The sequence below is a fragment of the Megascapheus bottae genome, chromosome 30 (assembly GCF_031878675.1).
Source record: "Megascapheus bottae isolate mThoBot1 chromosome 30, mThoBot2.hap1, whole genome shotgun sequence".
In the NCBI taxonomy this organism is placed as follows: Eukaryota; Metazoa; Chordata; class Mammalia; order Rodentia; family Geomyidae; genus Megascapheus; species Megascapheus bottae.
The window spans coordinates 837,715-850,635 of NC_143538.1; the positions used below are offsets into that span (position 1 = coordinate 837,715).

At 42.8% G+C, this 12,921-nt stretch overlaps 1 protein-coding gene across 1 annotated transcript in view; it reads left to right on the top strand.

The window, feature by feature from the left end:
* Ireb2 (iron responsive element binding protein 2) overlaps positions 1-12,921 on the top strand; it is a 44,936-nt gene that overhangs the window by 20,761 nt on the left and 11,254 nt on the right. The window contains exons 8-13 of the mRNA XM_090321644.1: positions 625-764; positions 2,987-3,158; positions 4,440-4,537; positions 8,418-8,534; positions 9,543-9,702; positions 11,776-11,911. Of these exons, the coding sequence (XP_090177770.1) occupies positions 625-764; positions 2,987-3,158; positions 4,440-4,537; positions 8,418-8,534; positions 9,543-9,702; positions 11,776-11,911 (823 nt within the window). The remainder of the gene's footprint in view (positions 1-624; positions 765-2,986; positions 3,159-4,439; positions 4,538-8,417; positions 8,535-9,542; positions 9,703-11,775; positions 11,912-12,921) is intronic.

The following is a 12,921-nucleotide window of genomic DNA, read 5'->3' on the forward strand; positions in this document are numbered from 1 at the left end:
AGCCTCCTGAATAACTAGAAATTCAGGAATGACTCACTAGCATCTACTTTTCCTTAATCTTCTACTGTGTTATAATGGTTAATTATATATATAAGACTTAAGGTGGAGTGGGCTGTACTCTTTTTGGTGCCAGTACTGGGACTTAATGTCAAAGCCTAGGCACTGTCCCTTAGCTTGTTTTGCTGAAGTTTGGCACTCTACCATTTAACCCATAGCTCCATTTCTAGTTGTTTTTGTTGTTTGGAGAGGTGGGGTTGGTGATGATGTTTAATTAGAGGTAAGATTCTTATGGACTTTCCTGCCAGGGCAAGCTTGGAACCATGATCCTCAGATCTCAGCATCCTGAGTAGCTAGGATTATAGGTGTGAGCCACCAGTACCCAACCATATCAGTGCTTTGAGCAGAGTACAGAATGCCTAACATACACACTGCGTGTTTAGCAAATTTAATAAGGGTTAAAAGCATCCATTTTTGATTGACATGAAGAATCTCTGGGAAGGTATGGGTTGAGGTACCAGTAATAGCAGTGCTGGCTGTGTGTGAAGTGCTGGCTGTGAGGGTTCCAGAGCTGACTCTGCCGTCCTCCGTGCCCTCCACTCACCTGCCTGTCTTGTCTGTCTCTAGGAGTGGGAGGCATTGAAACAGAAGCAGTTATGCTTGGCCTGCCCGTGTCTCTTACTTTACCAGAGGTGGTTGGGTGTGAGCTCACGGGCTCATGCAATCCTTTCGTGACGTCCATAGATGTTGTTCTTGGCATTACAAAGGTGAGTGCGGTTATGCAAACACAACATTGAATTTTAATGAGTACCAGAAATTGATTTTGTTTACTTAGCATTTTAATGCATTTATTTCATTATAAGCCTATGAGGTAGGAGTTGTTGGAATTTTAATTCTGAGAAGCTAAAGGACCTGGACTATAACCACATGAATTTTTAAAAATCCCATATTCTGCAAAAGTGTCTTTGCAGCTCCTTTAATGGAATTATTTGCTCTTTGAAGACCAGTACACTGTTAAGTAATGCTTTCAAAAATAGGGACCATAGAGACATAACTACTTTTTCTGTTAATTGAACTTTACTTTGAAGTACCACGTAGGAGCACTTTGCTCTGAACTTTTGAAATCAGCAGCATGCCTTTAATGTGCAAGCTCAAGGGGCTTGTAAATCCTGTTTTAATACAGGAAGTGTTCTGCACAAAATTCCAATTAGGATCCCAGCTGCTCAGAATCTTTGGTTAGATCATTGGTCTGGAGGCCTTCAGGACATCCCACCGGGCAAGAAAAGGGCAATGCCTCACTCTCAGCAGTTAGTATTGATCCTTCTTTATAATTAGGAAAAAGAAGTGACACCCCAGGGCAGTGATTGACCCGGGAAGTGATGCCAGAGATGATCAGATCAACTTGAGAATTGCTGGCAGGATTATTCCTATAGGAAAAGGAATATCTGCTAATGTCCTGAACATTAGCACTATTTTTAGATCTCTCTGGTGATGGTTTTTTCCTTAGCGATTTTTTTTTCTTTTTGTGGCCAGTCCTGGGAGCTTGAATTCAGGGCTCTACCACTTAAGCCACAGCACCCCTGCTGGCTTTTTCTATGTATGTGGTACCAAGGAATTGAACCCATGCATGCTAGGGAAGCACTCTACCACTTGGCCATGCTCCTAGCTCCCTTAGCAGTGTTTATGTCTGATATTTACCTAATTAAAATTTCAATCTATTATGTGTGTTTCCATGTATAAACTTCATTGTTTCTTTTTAAGGTCCCATTCTCTTAATGATCTGACAAAGATAACATTTGGCTTAGTATATCTAATGTAGGTTTTTCTTATTCTTAAAAGTGTAAAAATGGAACCACAAATAGAAAAGGATACATTCTTTTTTTTTTTCTGACAGTTCTGGCCCTTGAACTTAGGGTCTGGGTACCATCCTTGGGTTTTCTCAAGGCTAGAGCTCTACCCCTTTGAGCTACAGCACTACTTCTGGCTTTTTCTGTGTATGTTACCAAGGAATTGACCCAGGGCTTCGTGCATGCTAGGCAGGCACTATACCACTAGACCACATTCCCAGCCCAGAAAAAGATATCTTTAATGTTTGAGTTACGACATCTTTGAAAACAAGTTTGGGTAAAGTGGGTTCTGAGCTGCCTCTAAAATGTTGAGATTGAACTTTACTCATTGCTTGAGGGTTGTTTTCTGTTATCTCCCTTGGCACCCTCCTCATCTCATGCCAGTTGAAGAATACTTTTGGACAGAATTAAGCTTAAGCCAGGTGCTGGTGGCTCATACCTATTATGTTAGCTATTCAGGAGTCTAAGATCTAAGGATTACAGTTCAAAGCCAGCTCATACAGGAAAGTCCATGAGACTCTTATTGCCAGTGTACCACCATAAAATCAGAAGTGGAGCTGTGACTCAAAGTGGAGTGGTAGAATGCTGTCCTTGAGTAAAGAGCTCAGAAATAGCACCAAGGCTCTGACTTCCAGCCCTACAACTGACCAAAAAAAAACAAAAAAAAAAAAAAACATTAAGTTTAAAGCCATGTTAAGTCTTACCAAAATAGAATTTGCCAATAATGATGTCATAAGTTTGTTTTTCTGGTAGTTACAATTTGAAGAATTTATGGTTGTATCATCTTCACATAACTGCAGTCTCATTGGTAGGATCTCATTAAATCCAAGGCCACCATTGTGTGAGGGGCTGCTAAGAAAGGGAAAAGTTTCCAACTAAATGGGAACGCATGGTGAGTCAGGGTACCCTGACACGTGAATCAGCCTTCTGGAACTCTCAGGCCTTTTTTTTGCCCTAATTACAATAACATTGGAAAAGTGTACTAACAACTCTGTGTGACAAAACGCCTGTGAAACTAGAATGCGTCACATGAAGAAGGAAAGATCTTGTCATTGGAATTAGTTAAAACTTCGCTCTTACGGCTTCTAGGAAATCGGTGCTGCTCCCGTTACTGCTAACTGTATTTCTTCCTGTCCCTGAAGCACCTCAGGCAAGTTGGAGTGGCTGGAAAGTTTGTTGAGTTTTTTGGAAGTGGAGTTTCACAGTTATCTATTGTCGATCGAACTACCATAGCAAACATGTGTCCAGAATATGGTGCTATCCTCAGCTTTTTCCCTGTTGACAATGTGACACTGAAACACTTAGAACATACAGGTAAGAGGATGTGCCATCATTGGAACAAACATACTCTATTTCCAGTGTGCCTGACTGACAATATAATAACAAATGACTGTCATACATTATCTAATATTCATATGTGACTTTCTTGAAACAGTGACATCAGATGTCTGTAGGGTTAAAACTTAGCCCCTGGTGATCACTGATCCTCATCTGATCTGTCCCCCCCGCAGTGAAGGATCCCTGTCCCCCTGCCTTTTGGAACTCAGCCTGAGCACATTATCCACTCAACTATAAACTCCCCTCCTCTTTGTGTGCATGTGTGCAGGCGTGCCAGGCATTGACAGGGGGCCTGGACACTGTCCCTGAGCTTTTTTGGTTCAAGCTGTCACTCTACCACTTGAGCCATAGCTCAAACATTTTGGAAATATGAGTCTGAAACTTTTTCAGCCCTGGCTGGCCTTAAACTGGGATCTTCAGACCTTAGCCTCTGAGTGAGCCACTTGTTCTGGGCCAGTGATGATTTTTTTTTTTTTTTTTTTTTATGAAAGTCATCTTGAGTACATTCTCAGCTCTCCTCTGCTCTAACCAGGAGTCAGGGAGCCACCAGGCAGAAGGTTGGACATCAGTCTCTTCCAAAGCACATAGCATTGTGAAAAGCAGAAGGTTCCAGTTCTAGGTGTGTGTGTAGCCTGCTTGACTGGGATCTTTGGCCATTATCCTGTTGACTGTTGATACTTATAGACACCATTTTGTTCCTCCTCTTTGTGAGAAGTTATTGTTGTTGATCTGTTCATTTCTTCCTCCTCCTCCTCCTCCTCTTCTTCTTGTCAGTCATGAGGCTTGAACTCTGGGCCTGGGCGTTGTCCCTACTCCTTGAGCCACAGCCCCATTTGAGCTGTTCATTTCTAACCAGAGATGCATCCTAGGAGATGGCATTCTGTACTCTGCAGTTGGAGAGCGAATAGCAGAGTGAGTAATGGTTCATATAAAAACCCTGAGGGCCGGGAGTTTGGCCTAGTGGTAGAGTGCTTTCCTACTATGCACAAAGACCCGGGTTTGATTCTTCGGTACCACATACATAGAAAAAAAAAGCCAGAAGTGGTGCTGTGGCTCAAGTGGTAGAATACTAGCCTTGAGAAAGTCCAAGGACAGTGCTCAGGGCCTGAGTTCAAGGCCCAGGACTGCACCTCCCCCCCAAAAAAAAAACAATAAAAATGCATTAAAAAAAAAAAAAACCCTGAGAATAGGACCCGTAAAATGGAAACTCTCCTATCTAGAGAGAGAAATTGTTCATTATTGTTTCTTCATTTTTAGGTTTTGACAAAACCAAACTTGAGTCTGTGGAAAAATACCTGAAAGCTGTGAAGTTGTTTAGAAATGACCAGAGTTCTTCAGAGCCTGAGTACTCACAGGTATGTACCAGTAGCACACTTCATGGTGCCTTAGAGCATGAAATCTGTTGCCTGCACTGGGGTCTGATCCCAGGGCCACTGACTTCCTCACCAGCCATGTAACTTGGCAGTTAGTTTATTTAGCCTTTCTGCCTCAGTTTCTCCATCTCTATGATCACGTATGCCTCATAGAACAGTTTTAGATGCATCCCTAAATATTTATAGCTTGCTTTTGAAACTATTTAAGAGCTTCTTTTTTTTTTTTTTAAGTGTTAGGGTTTGAACTCAGAGCCTGGCACTTGTGGGCCAAGTGTTCTGCCACATGGGCCACATTCTTCTAGCCCTTTATTTTTGTTTTTCAGGTGGGGCCTTGTTGTTGTTGTTGTGTATGTATGTGAGAGAGAGAGTGAGAGTGTTTGTCCTGGGGCTTGAACTTGGGGCCTGGGCACTGTCCTTGAGCTTTTTTGCATAAAGCTATATCACTCTATCATTGAACCACAGTTCAGCTTCCAGCTTTTTGCTGGTTAATCAGTGATAAAGAGTCTCACAGTCTTTCCTACCTGGCTTGGCTTTGAACTGCCACTGACAGATTGCAGCCCTTTGACTAGGATTACAGCTGTGAGCCACCAGCACGCACCCTGAGTTTTGTGTTTTTATCAGGGCTCGTGATATACCGTGCCCTACTTACCCATGCCTCTCACATGACTGAGATTACAAGCAGGAACCTCCATGCCCAGCTTATTTGAGTCTTGCAAATTGTTGACTGGGACTGTTGGACAGGCTGGCCTTGGACTGAGATTCTCTTGATCTCCACGAGGCTGAGAGGCTCACCTCCCTTGACCCAGGAGTGGTGACACTGGGCAAGGCAGTTCCTAATCAGCTGCCTCCCCATCACTATGCTGTTTTATTTTATTTTTGGCAATCCTGGGATTGAACTCAAAGCCTCACACTTGCTCTGCTCTTGAGTTATGACTTTAGGCCACTATATAGATTTCTGTGGTGATATTTTATAATACTTTATGAAAATTAAGCTTTATGAAGTTTAAGTTTTATTACCCCTGTATCCCAGAATTTCCATTTTAATGATGTCTGCATCTGATTTATGACTTTTCTCCAGTTCCATCATTAAAAATCTACATTGTTACATGATCTTAAACTTTACAATCAATGCAGTGCTAGGTGAGCACTTTACCACTAGGTCACTCTCCCAGCCCCGCAGTTCTTTCTTTTTTTTTTTTTTTTTGCCAGTCCTGGGCTTGAGCTCAGGGCCTGAGCACTGTCCTTGGACTTTCTCAAGGCTAGAGCTCTACCACTTGAGTCTCAGCACCACTTCCGGCTTTTTTTTTTTCTATGTATGTGGTGTCAAGGAATCGAACCCGGGTCTTTGTGCATGCTAGGCAAGCACTCTACCACTAGGCCAAACTCCTTGCCCAGCCCCGCAGTTATTTTTTATCTGTTGAAAATTTTTATTGTAATAGATAGAATTAATGTTTGGGACTTTAATAGAATTCCTTCTTTTGTTTTATTTTTCATGCTTGTTCTGGGCTTGAACCCAGGGCCTGAGCGCTGTCCCTGAGCTTTATTTTAACCAAGGCTAGCATTCTACAACTTGAGCCACAGCTAAACTTCCAGTTTTTGTGTGTGTGTGTGGGGGGGGAATTAACTTTTCAAATGATTTATTTCTGTGGGTCATCAACAGTTAATCAGCATGTTTCATATACTTCATTAGGATATTCTCTTAATATTTTTTATATATTTTTTATTGTAATTAATAGAAGGGTTATATGGTATTTGCCAGATAAATGGTGCATTAATTCCCACACATTGATACCCTTTCACATGTCGTGGTCCCCATTTCCCTTCCCCCCTCCCCCACCCCTCATCTTGTTCTCTTAATATTTTTAATAGAATTGTGTTTATTATTAGCATGACATTCTCAGCAGATGCCATTAAACTGAACGAAGCTTACCTTTCAGACAAAACTTACAGTTTTTTTGATAGTTTAATGGAGGCACAAGATTCATAGACTCCTATTCTCGACTCACTTCGAACCTTGATCCTCAGATCTTAGCCTCTTGAGTAGCTAGGATTATAGACCCGAGCCTCCAATTCCCGCTTCAATTTTTTTTCCAGAATGTGTGAGGAATCTTCAACACCTTGCTGTTATTGTAGGTATGAATACCTGTTAATCTGGTTTAAACAGGAAATTCATTTCTTCACCCATTTATTTCTTCTGGTCATATCCCTAGCTAATGTCCATTTATATACCCATTTATCCATCTTTCCCCAGCTAGAATACAAGCCCCACGAAGACAGGAAATTTAATTTGGTTTTATGTCCCAGCTCCTAGAATAGCTTCTGGAATATAGAAGGTACTCTGTGTGTGTATGTGAGAGAAAGAGAGACAGACAGACAGATTGAATTTGATACCCGTGGCAAGTGCTGTACCACTGGGCTGTTACAGTAACAGCCCTTCGGGTAGTTATTGAACTCTACCACTTGAACCATTGTGCTAGCACCAGTTCTAGCTTTTTCTGTTTGTGTGGTACTGAGGAATCAAACCCAGGGCTTCATATTAGCAGACATTCTACCACTAAGTCATGTTCCCAACCTAGAGATCAACTCTTGATGTTTCTCTTGAAATTCCTACTGTAGTCCTGTTTTAGCAGGGGTGGCAGGCATCTTATGTTGAAAGGGAGGCTTCAAACCTTTTTTGTATGGGCTGGCCTGGAAATGCAACGCTCCATGTCCCAGCTGCCTCAGTAGCTAGAATTTCAGGTGCAAGCTGCCAAATCCACATTAGTAATGTAATATGAAGCATTGGGGCCAGGGGCCAGGAGCATAGCCTAATGGTAGAGTGCTCGCCTATCATGCACAAAGACCTAGGTTCTATTCCTCGGTACCACATACTCAGAAAAAGCCGGAAGTAGAGCTGTAGTTCAAGTAGCAGAGCACTAACCTTGAGAAAGCCCAAGAATAGGGCTCAGGCCCTGAGTTCAAGCCCCAGGACTGGCAAAAATAAAACAACAAAAACAAAACAAAACCAAAAAAACACATGTATTGGGGCCAAGAGTGTGGAGTACTGATAGAATGCTTGCCTAGCATGCATGAAGACCTGGGTTCAATTCCTTGGTACCACACAGAAATGCTGGAAGTGGTGTTGTGGCTCAAGTGGTAGAGCTCAAACCTTGAGAAAGACGAAGGACAGTGCCCAGGCCATGAGTTCAAACCCAAGACTGGCAGGAAAAAAAAGGGTAGAAAAAAATAAGTAGAAAAATGAGGGAGTAAAGTGGAATAAATGAAATAAATTTGCCCATTAAAAAGACCTCATCAAATATAGTGGTACACACCTATAATCCTAGCATTTGGGAGCCTGAGGCATTGTAAGTTTCAATCAGCTTGAACTACAAAGCAAAATCCTGTCCATAGAAAAATGCTAAAAAGAAATCACTACCACTACTACCACCAAAAGGAAAAACCCAACCCTAACTCTCGTAAGAAATAAGCTTAAACCCATCAGAAGTGTAGACTTGTGAAGTGTAGACTGAGGCAAAGACAAAGAAAAAGGCAAGCCTTTTCTTTTGTGTCCTTGCAGTGCCCTCTGCTGGCCCAGCTTCAGTCTCACAGTGTGCACTGCAGCATTTGTGTTAGGGAAGCCACACATTTCATCTGGCTTACAGTTGGTGGTGTAGCTTGATTGCACACTGATCTGTCAGTTTGATGTTTAAAAAGTTTTTATGGTATTATTCACAAACAGTAATGGGTTTGTTTTACCAGTAAAACACTGTGTTAAATCTGAATATATTTCCTATGCTTTAGAAAGAACTGTTTGAACGGGAATCTGTAGTGAGAAGTTCTCATTCCTTCTCTCCTTCTCATTCCTTCTCGTTCATTTCCCTAGGTGATACAGATTAACCTAAATGCAATCGTTCCAACTGTTAGTGGACCTAAAAGACCTCAGGACAGAGTCGCGGTAACAGATATGAAAAGTGATTTCCAGGCTTGCCTGAATGAAAAAGTGAGTCCTTTTGTTATTGTTTGTGGCTGATCATGTCTGTGTTAATCTCTATAAATCAGTCTTCTCATCATATTTTCATCACTATGGCATAGGAAGGCCCCTCCCCCCTTGTTTTTTTCTTCACTTCTATCTGCTGGACAGGTCAGTCATTGAGGGAGACTTCTTCCTGGGTCCACTATGAGAAACAGAGGTGATTATGTCTACTTACGTTAATTTTTAAATTAGCTATAATTAATAGTTTCTCAGTGCCAGTAGTCTGATTTCAAGTGCTGAACAGTAGAGAACCAAGTTGGCTTTGAACGTCAGTCCTCAGATCTCAGCCTTCTGCTGGTGCGTGGCTCTTGGCATTTTATTTTGAAAATGTCATACAGAAATAAAGCTGTGCGGGCTGGGAAACTGGCCTAGTGATAGAGTGCTTGCCTAGCATGCATGAAATCCTGGGTTCCATTCCTTGATACCACTTAAACAGAAAAGGCTGGAAGTGGTGCTGTGGCTCAAGTAGTAGAGTGTGAGCCTTGAGAAAGCCCAAGGACAGTGCCCAGGCCCTGAGTTCAAGACCCAGGACTGGGAAAAAAAATTAAGTTACACCTAGAAATAAAGCTGTGCAGAGGCTGCTATATAGCTCTTACTCCTCAGCACCTCCTGGTCCCCAGCTCCTCTCAGTTCACCTTCGCTGCATATAGGATTGCTTTGGAACAGATCTTGAGATAAGAAGAGTTTACACTCTGTCTTCAAGAGTCACTGTAAGCAGGAATGGATCAAATAAACACCTTCCTTGGTTCTGAGCCACTGGCTGCATTCAGAGGTGAAGGTTTTGTGGAAACCACAAGACTCTCTCATCCAACCAGGCTTACAATGAGTCACAGCTCCTAAGTGTCAGGATCTTTCATATAGCTTAGAAACAGCAGTGAAAGGCTAGTCCCTGAGTCAGGTATCTGCTCTGTTTTCTACTGGCATGTCCTGTACAAGCCCATACGACTTAGCTTCTCTCTGTGTGCATATTGGTAGGTGGGATTCAGAGGCTTCCAGATTGCCGCTGAGAAACAGAACGATGTCATGTCCATTGATTACGAAGGAATCGAGTATAAGTTATCTCATGGCTCTGTGCTCATCGCAGCCATCACCAGCTGCACCAACAACTGCAACCCAGCTGTCATGCTTGCTGCAGGTAAGCTGTGCCTTAGGGCCACATGCCTTATTTTGTTTGGTTTTATCAGTTGTGGGGCTTTAACTTGGGGCCTGGATGCTGTCCCTGAGCTCTTCAGCTCAAGACTACCGCCCTACCCTTGAGCTATGCCCCACTTTCCTTTTCTAGAGGGTAATTGGAGATAAGAGTCTAGAGTCCTTTTTGTGCCTTGATTGTTAGATCTCAAGCCTCCTAAACAGCTAGGATTACAGGCATGAGCCACCCCGGTCTGAGACTTTTAATCAAGTCTTATGAAGCCTGAGTTTGAGTTATATTAGTTTTGTTCCTACCCAAACTAACTTAACAATTCATTTTAGGTCCTATTTTTTCTGTAAATTTAGAATCATGGTTTAATGAGCAGATAGTGCTTCGTTTCCTATGAGAAGTTTTTCAGACTATGAGTGGACTACGAGAAAAGGAATAGTGACCGTGCATAAATGAAATTGCTTATTTACACATTGAAACATTGGAACAGGTCCTTATTTAGTGTTCATTATAATTATGGCACTGAGGATAGGTGATGATCACTTTTTTTTTTGCCAGTACTAGGGCTTGATCTCAGGAACTGAGCGCTGTCCTTGGGCTTTCTCACGGCTAGAGCTCTACCACGTGAGCCTCAGCACCACTTCCAGCTTTTTCTGAATATGTGGTACTGAGGAATCGAACCCAGGTCTTTGTGCATGCTAGGCGAGCACTCAGCCACTAGGTCACACTCCCAGCTCCATGTTTTTCCAGTGCTAAGAAGACAGGGCCTGAGTGTAGGGCAGGGTGAGGCCATGTGGGGAGGACATGGGAAGGGCACTGAGGGAGAGGATAGGTGTCATCAAAGTACTACGTATGCAGATGTGAAACTAGAATAATGGAGCTTGCTAAGTATCATTCAGAAATAGGTAGAGAGAGATAAGGAAGAGTAACAGAAGCTGGCACCAGTGGCTCATGCCTGTAATCCTAACTCCAAAGGAGGCTGAGATGGGAGGATCACAGTTTAAAGTCCTGCAGACCCTGAGAGTCTTCTCTCCAGTGAATCAGCAAAAGACCTTTAGCAAAAGAAGCTCATGACTGTGCCTAAGTTCAAGGTCCAGTTCTGGTACCAAAGCAAAAAATAATAGAGTAGACAAACTTAAAGTTCGTGATGTGCATGTATGGAAATGCTCGTGAAATTCTTTTGTACAATTCATATTTTTTTTTCTGGTATGTCATACGGCTTGAGTGCTATCCCTGAGCTTTTTCACTCAAGGCTAGCACTCTATCACTTTGAGCCACAGTTCTACTTCTCGTTTTCTGGTGGTTAATTAGAGATCAGAGTCAGTGCCGGTGGCTCATGCCTATAATCCTAGCTACTCAGGAGGCTGAGATCTGAGGATCATGATTCAAAGCCAGCCTGGTTAGAAGAGTCCCCAGGAGACTTTTATCGCCAGTGAATCACTAAAAACAAAACAAAACAAACAAAAAACAGCCAGGCACAGTGGTTCACACCTAGCTACTCTGAAAGTGGTGCTGTGGCTCAAGGGGTAGGACAGTAGCCTTGAGCTGAAGAACTCAAGGACAACACTCAAGCCCAGAGTTCAAGCCCCACGACCAACCGAAAAAACACCAAAACCAGGCTCAAGTGGTAGAGCGCTAACCTTGTACACAGAGGCTCAGGGACAGTGCCTGGGTTCTGAATTCAAGCCCACAAGAGTCTCACAGACTTTCCTGCCTGGCTGGTTTCAAACCATGCCCCTCAGATCTCAGCCTCTTGAGGATGACAGGTGTACCCACCAGTGCCAGCTTCCTATCCATTCATAAAAAGACATTTCAGTCAACAGTGTCTCTGTGTGCACACACCCTTCTGCCTGACATAACAGTTAGCTCATGCTCACTTTTAATTTCAAGTTTTAAATGAAGTGAATCCATAGAATCAAGCAGACAAAATGATTTTTAAGGATTTGAGCTTTTTCTTTAGCCTCATTAGAGTCCAGTCTCATCAGTAGACCTTTCCCCTTTCTGCTTGCTTCTCCAATGTGAAGAAGGGAAGACTCCTCCCTAATCCATCCTTGTTTGTTGGCGGCGCAGGTCTTTTGGCTAAGAAGGCTGTTGAAGCAGGGCTGCGAGTGAAGCCGTACATAAGAACGAGCGTGTCTCCGGGCAGCGGCACGGTGACTCATTACCTGAGCTCCAGTGGCGTGCTGCCCTATCTTAGTAAGCTGGGGTAAGTGGCTTCACATGACTGCCGTCGGTGTGTCTACGCTTCCTGATGGGCCTTTTATACAAACCAAGAGAAGATGGGGAGAAATGGCATGCTCTGGTGGGACTGGAACTTTGCCATTTCCATGGTGTCTCTGAGCCTCACCACTAAGCACACGTGAGTCAGGCCCTGTAGGGACCTGGCAGTCAGATATGTGTGATCACTCTCTTTGAGATCCTTAGAGAAGACACAGAACAGACAAGTAAATACAGTAGCAGAGCAGTGTGTCCAAGCAGCTCGAGGAGAGCTTAACTGTGTTCTTGTGGAGCTCAGAAAAAAAGAAAATTTTACAGACTGCGTTTATGAACACTAAACAATCCTAATTGGGATTTTGCAAGATGGTTGTCTCTAATAACATGCACTGAGTTGTCCTTGAACTGCAGAGAAAATAACATATTTTGATGTGCGCGCATATATGCATGCTAGTACTGGGGATTGAATTCAGAACGTTACATTGTTCCTCTACCACCTGAGCCATAACCTCTCTTCCATCCTGTTGCTGGTTAATTGGAGATGAGTCAGAGTTTTCTTTGTTCAGGCTGTCTTTAAAACTGATCCTCAAATCTGAGTAGCTAGGGTTACAGGTATAGCCACTGGTACCTGGCTTACATTTGTTAACATAGTCAAACATTAATGGTGCCAAATTTTCAGTATGTATTTTGGAACATACTTTCTTATGTAAATCAATTGCTTTGAAAACTTGATAAATTTCACACACACATTGTTTTTCTTTTTTCTTTTTTTTTCTTTGTTTTGTTGTTGTTAGTCATGGGGCTTAAACTCTGGACCTAGATGCTGTCCCTGACTGCTTCAGCTTTCAAGTCTGGTACTCTATGCCACAGTGTCACTTCTGGTTTTCTAGTGGTTCATTGGAGATAAAGAGTCTCATGGATTTTAGTGCTGGAGCTGGCTTTGAACCTTGATTCTCAGATCTCAGCCTTCTAGGTAGCTAGGATTACAGCCATGAGCCACCA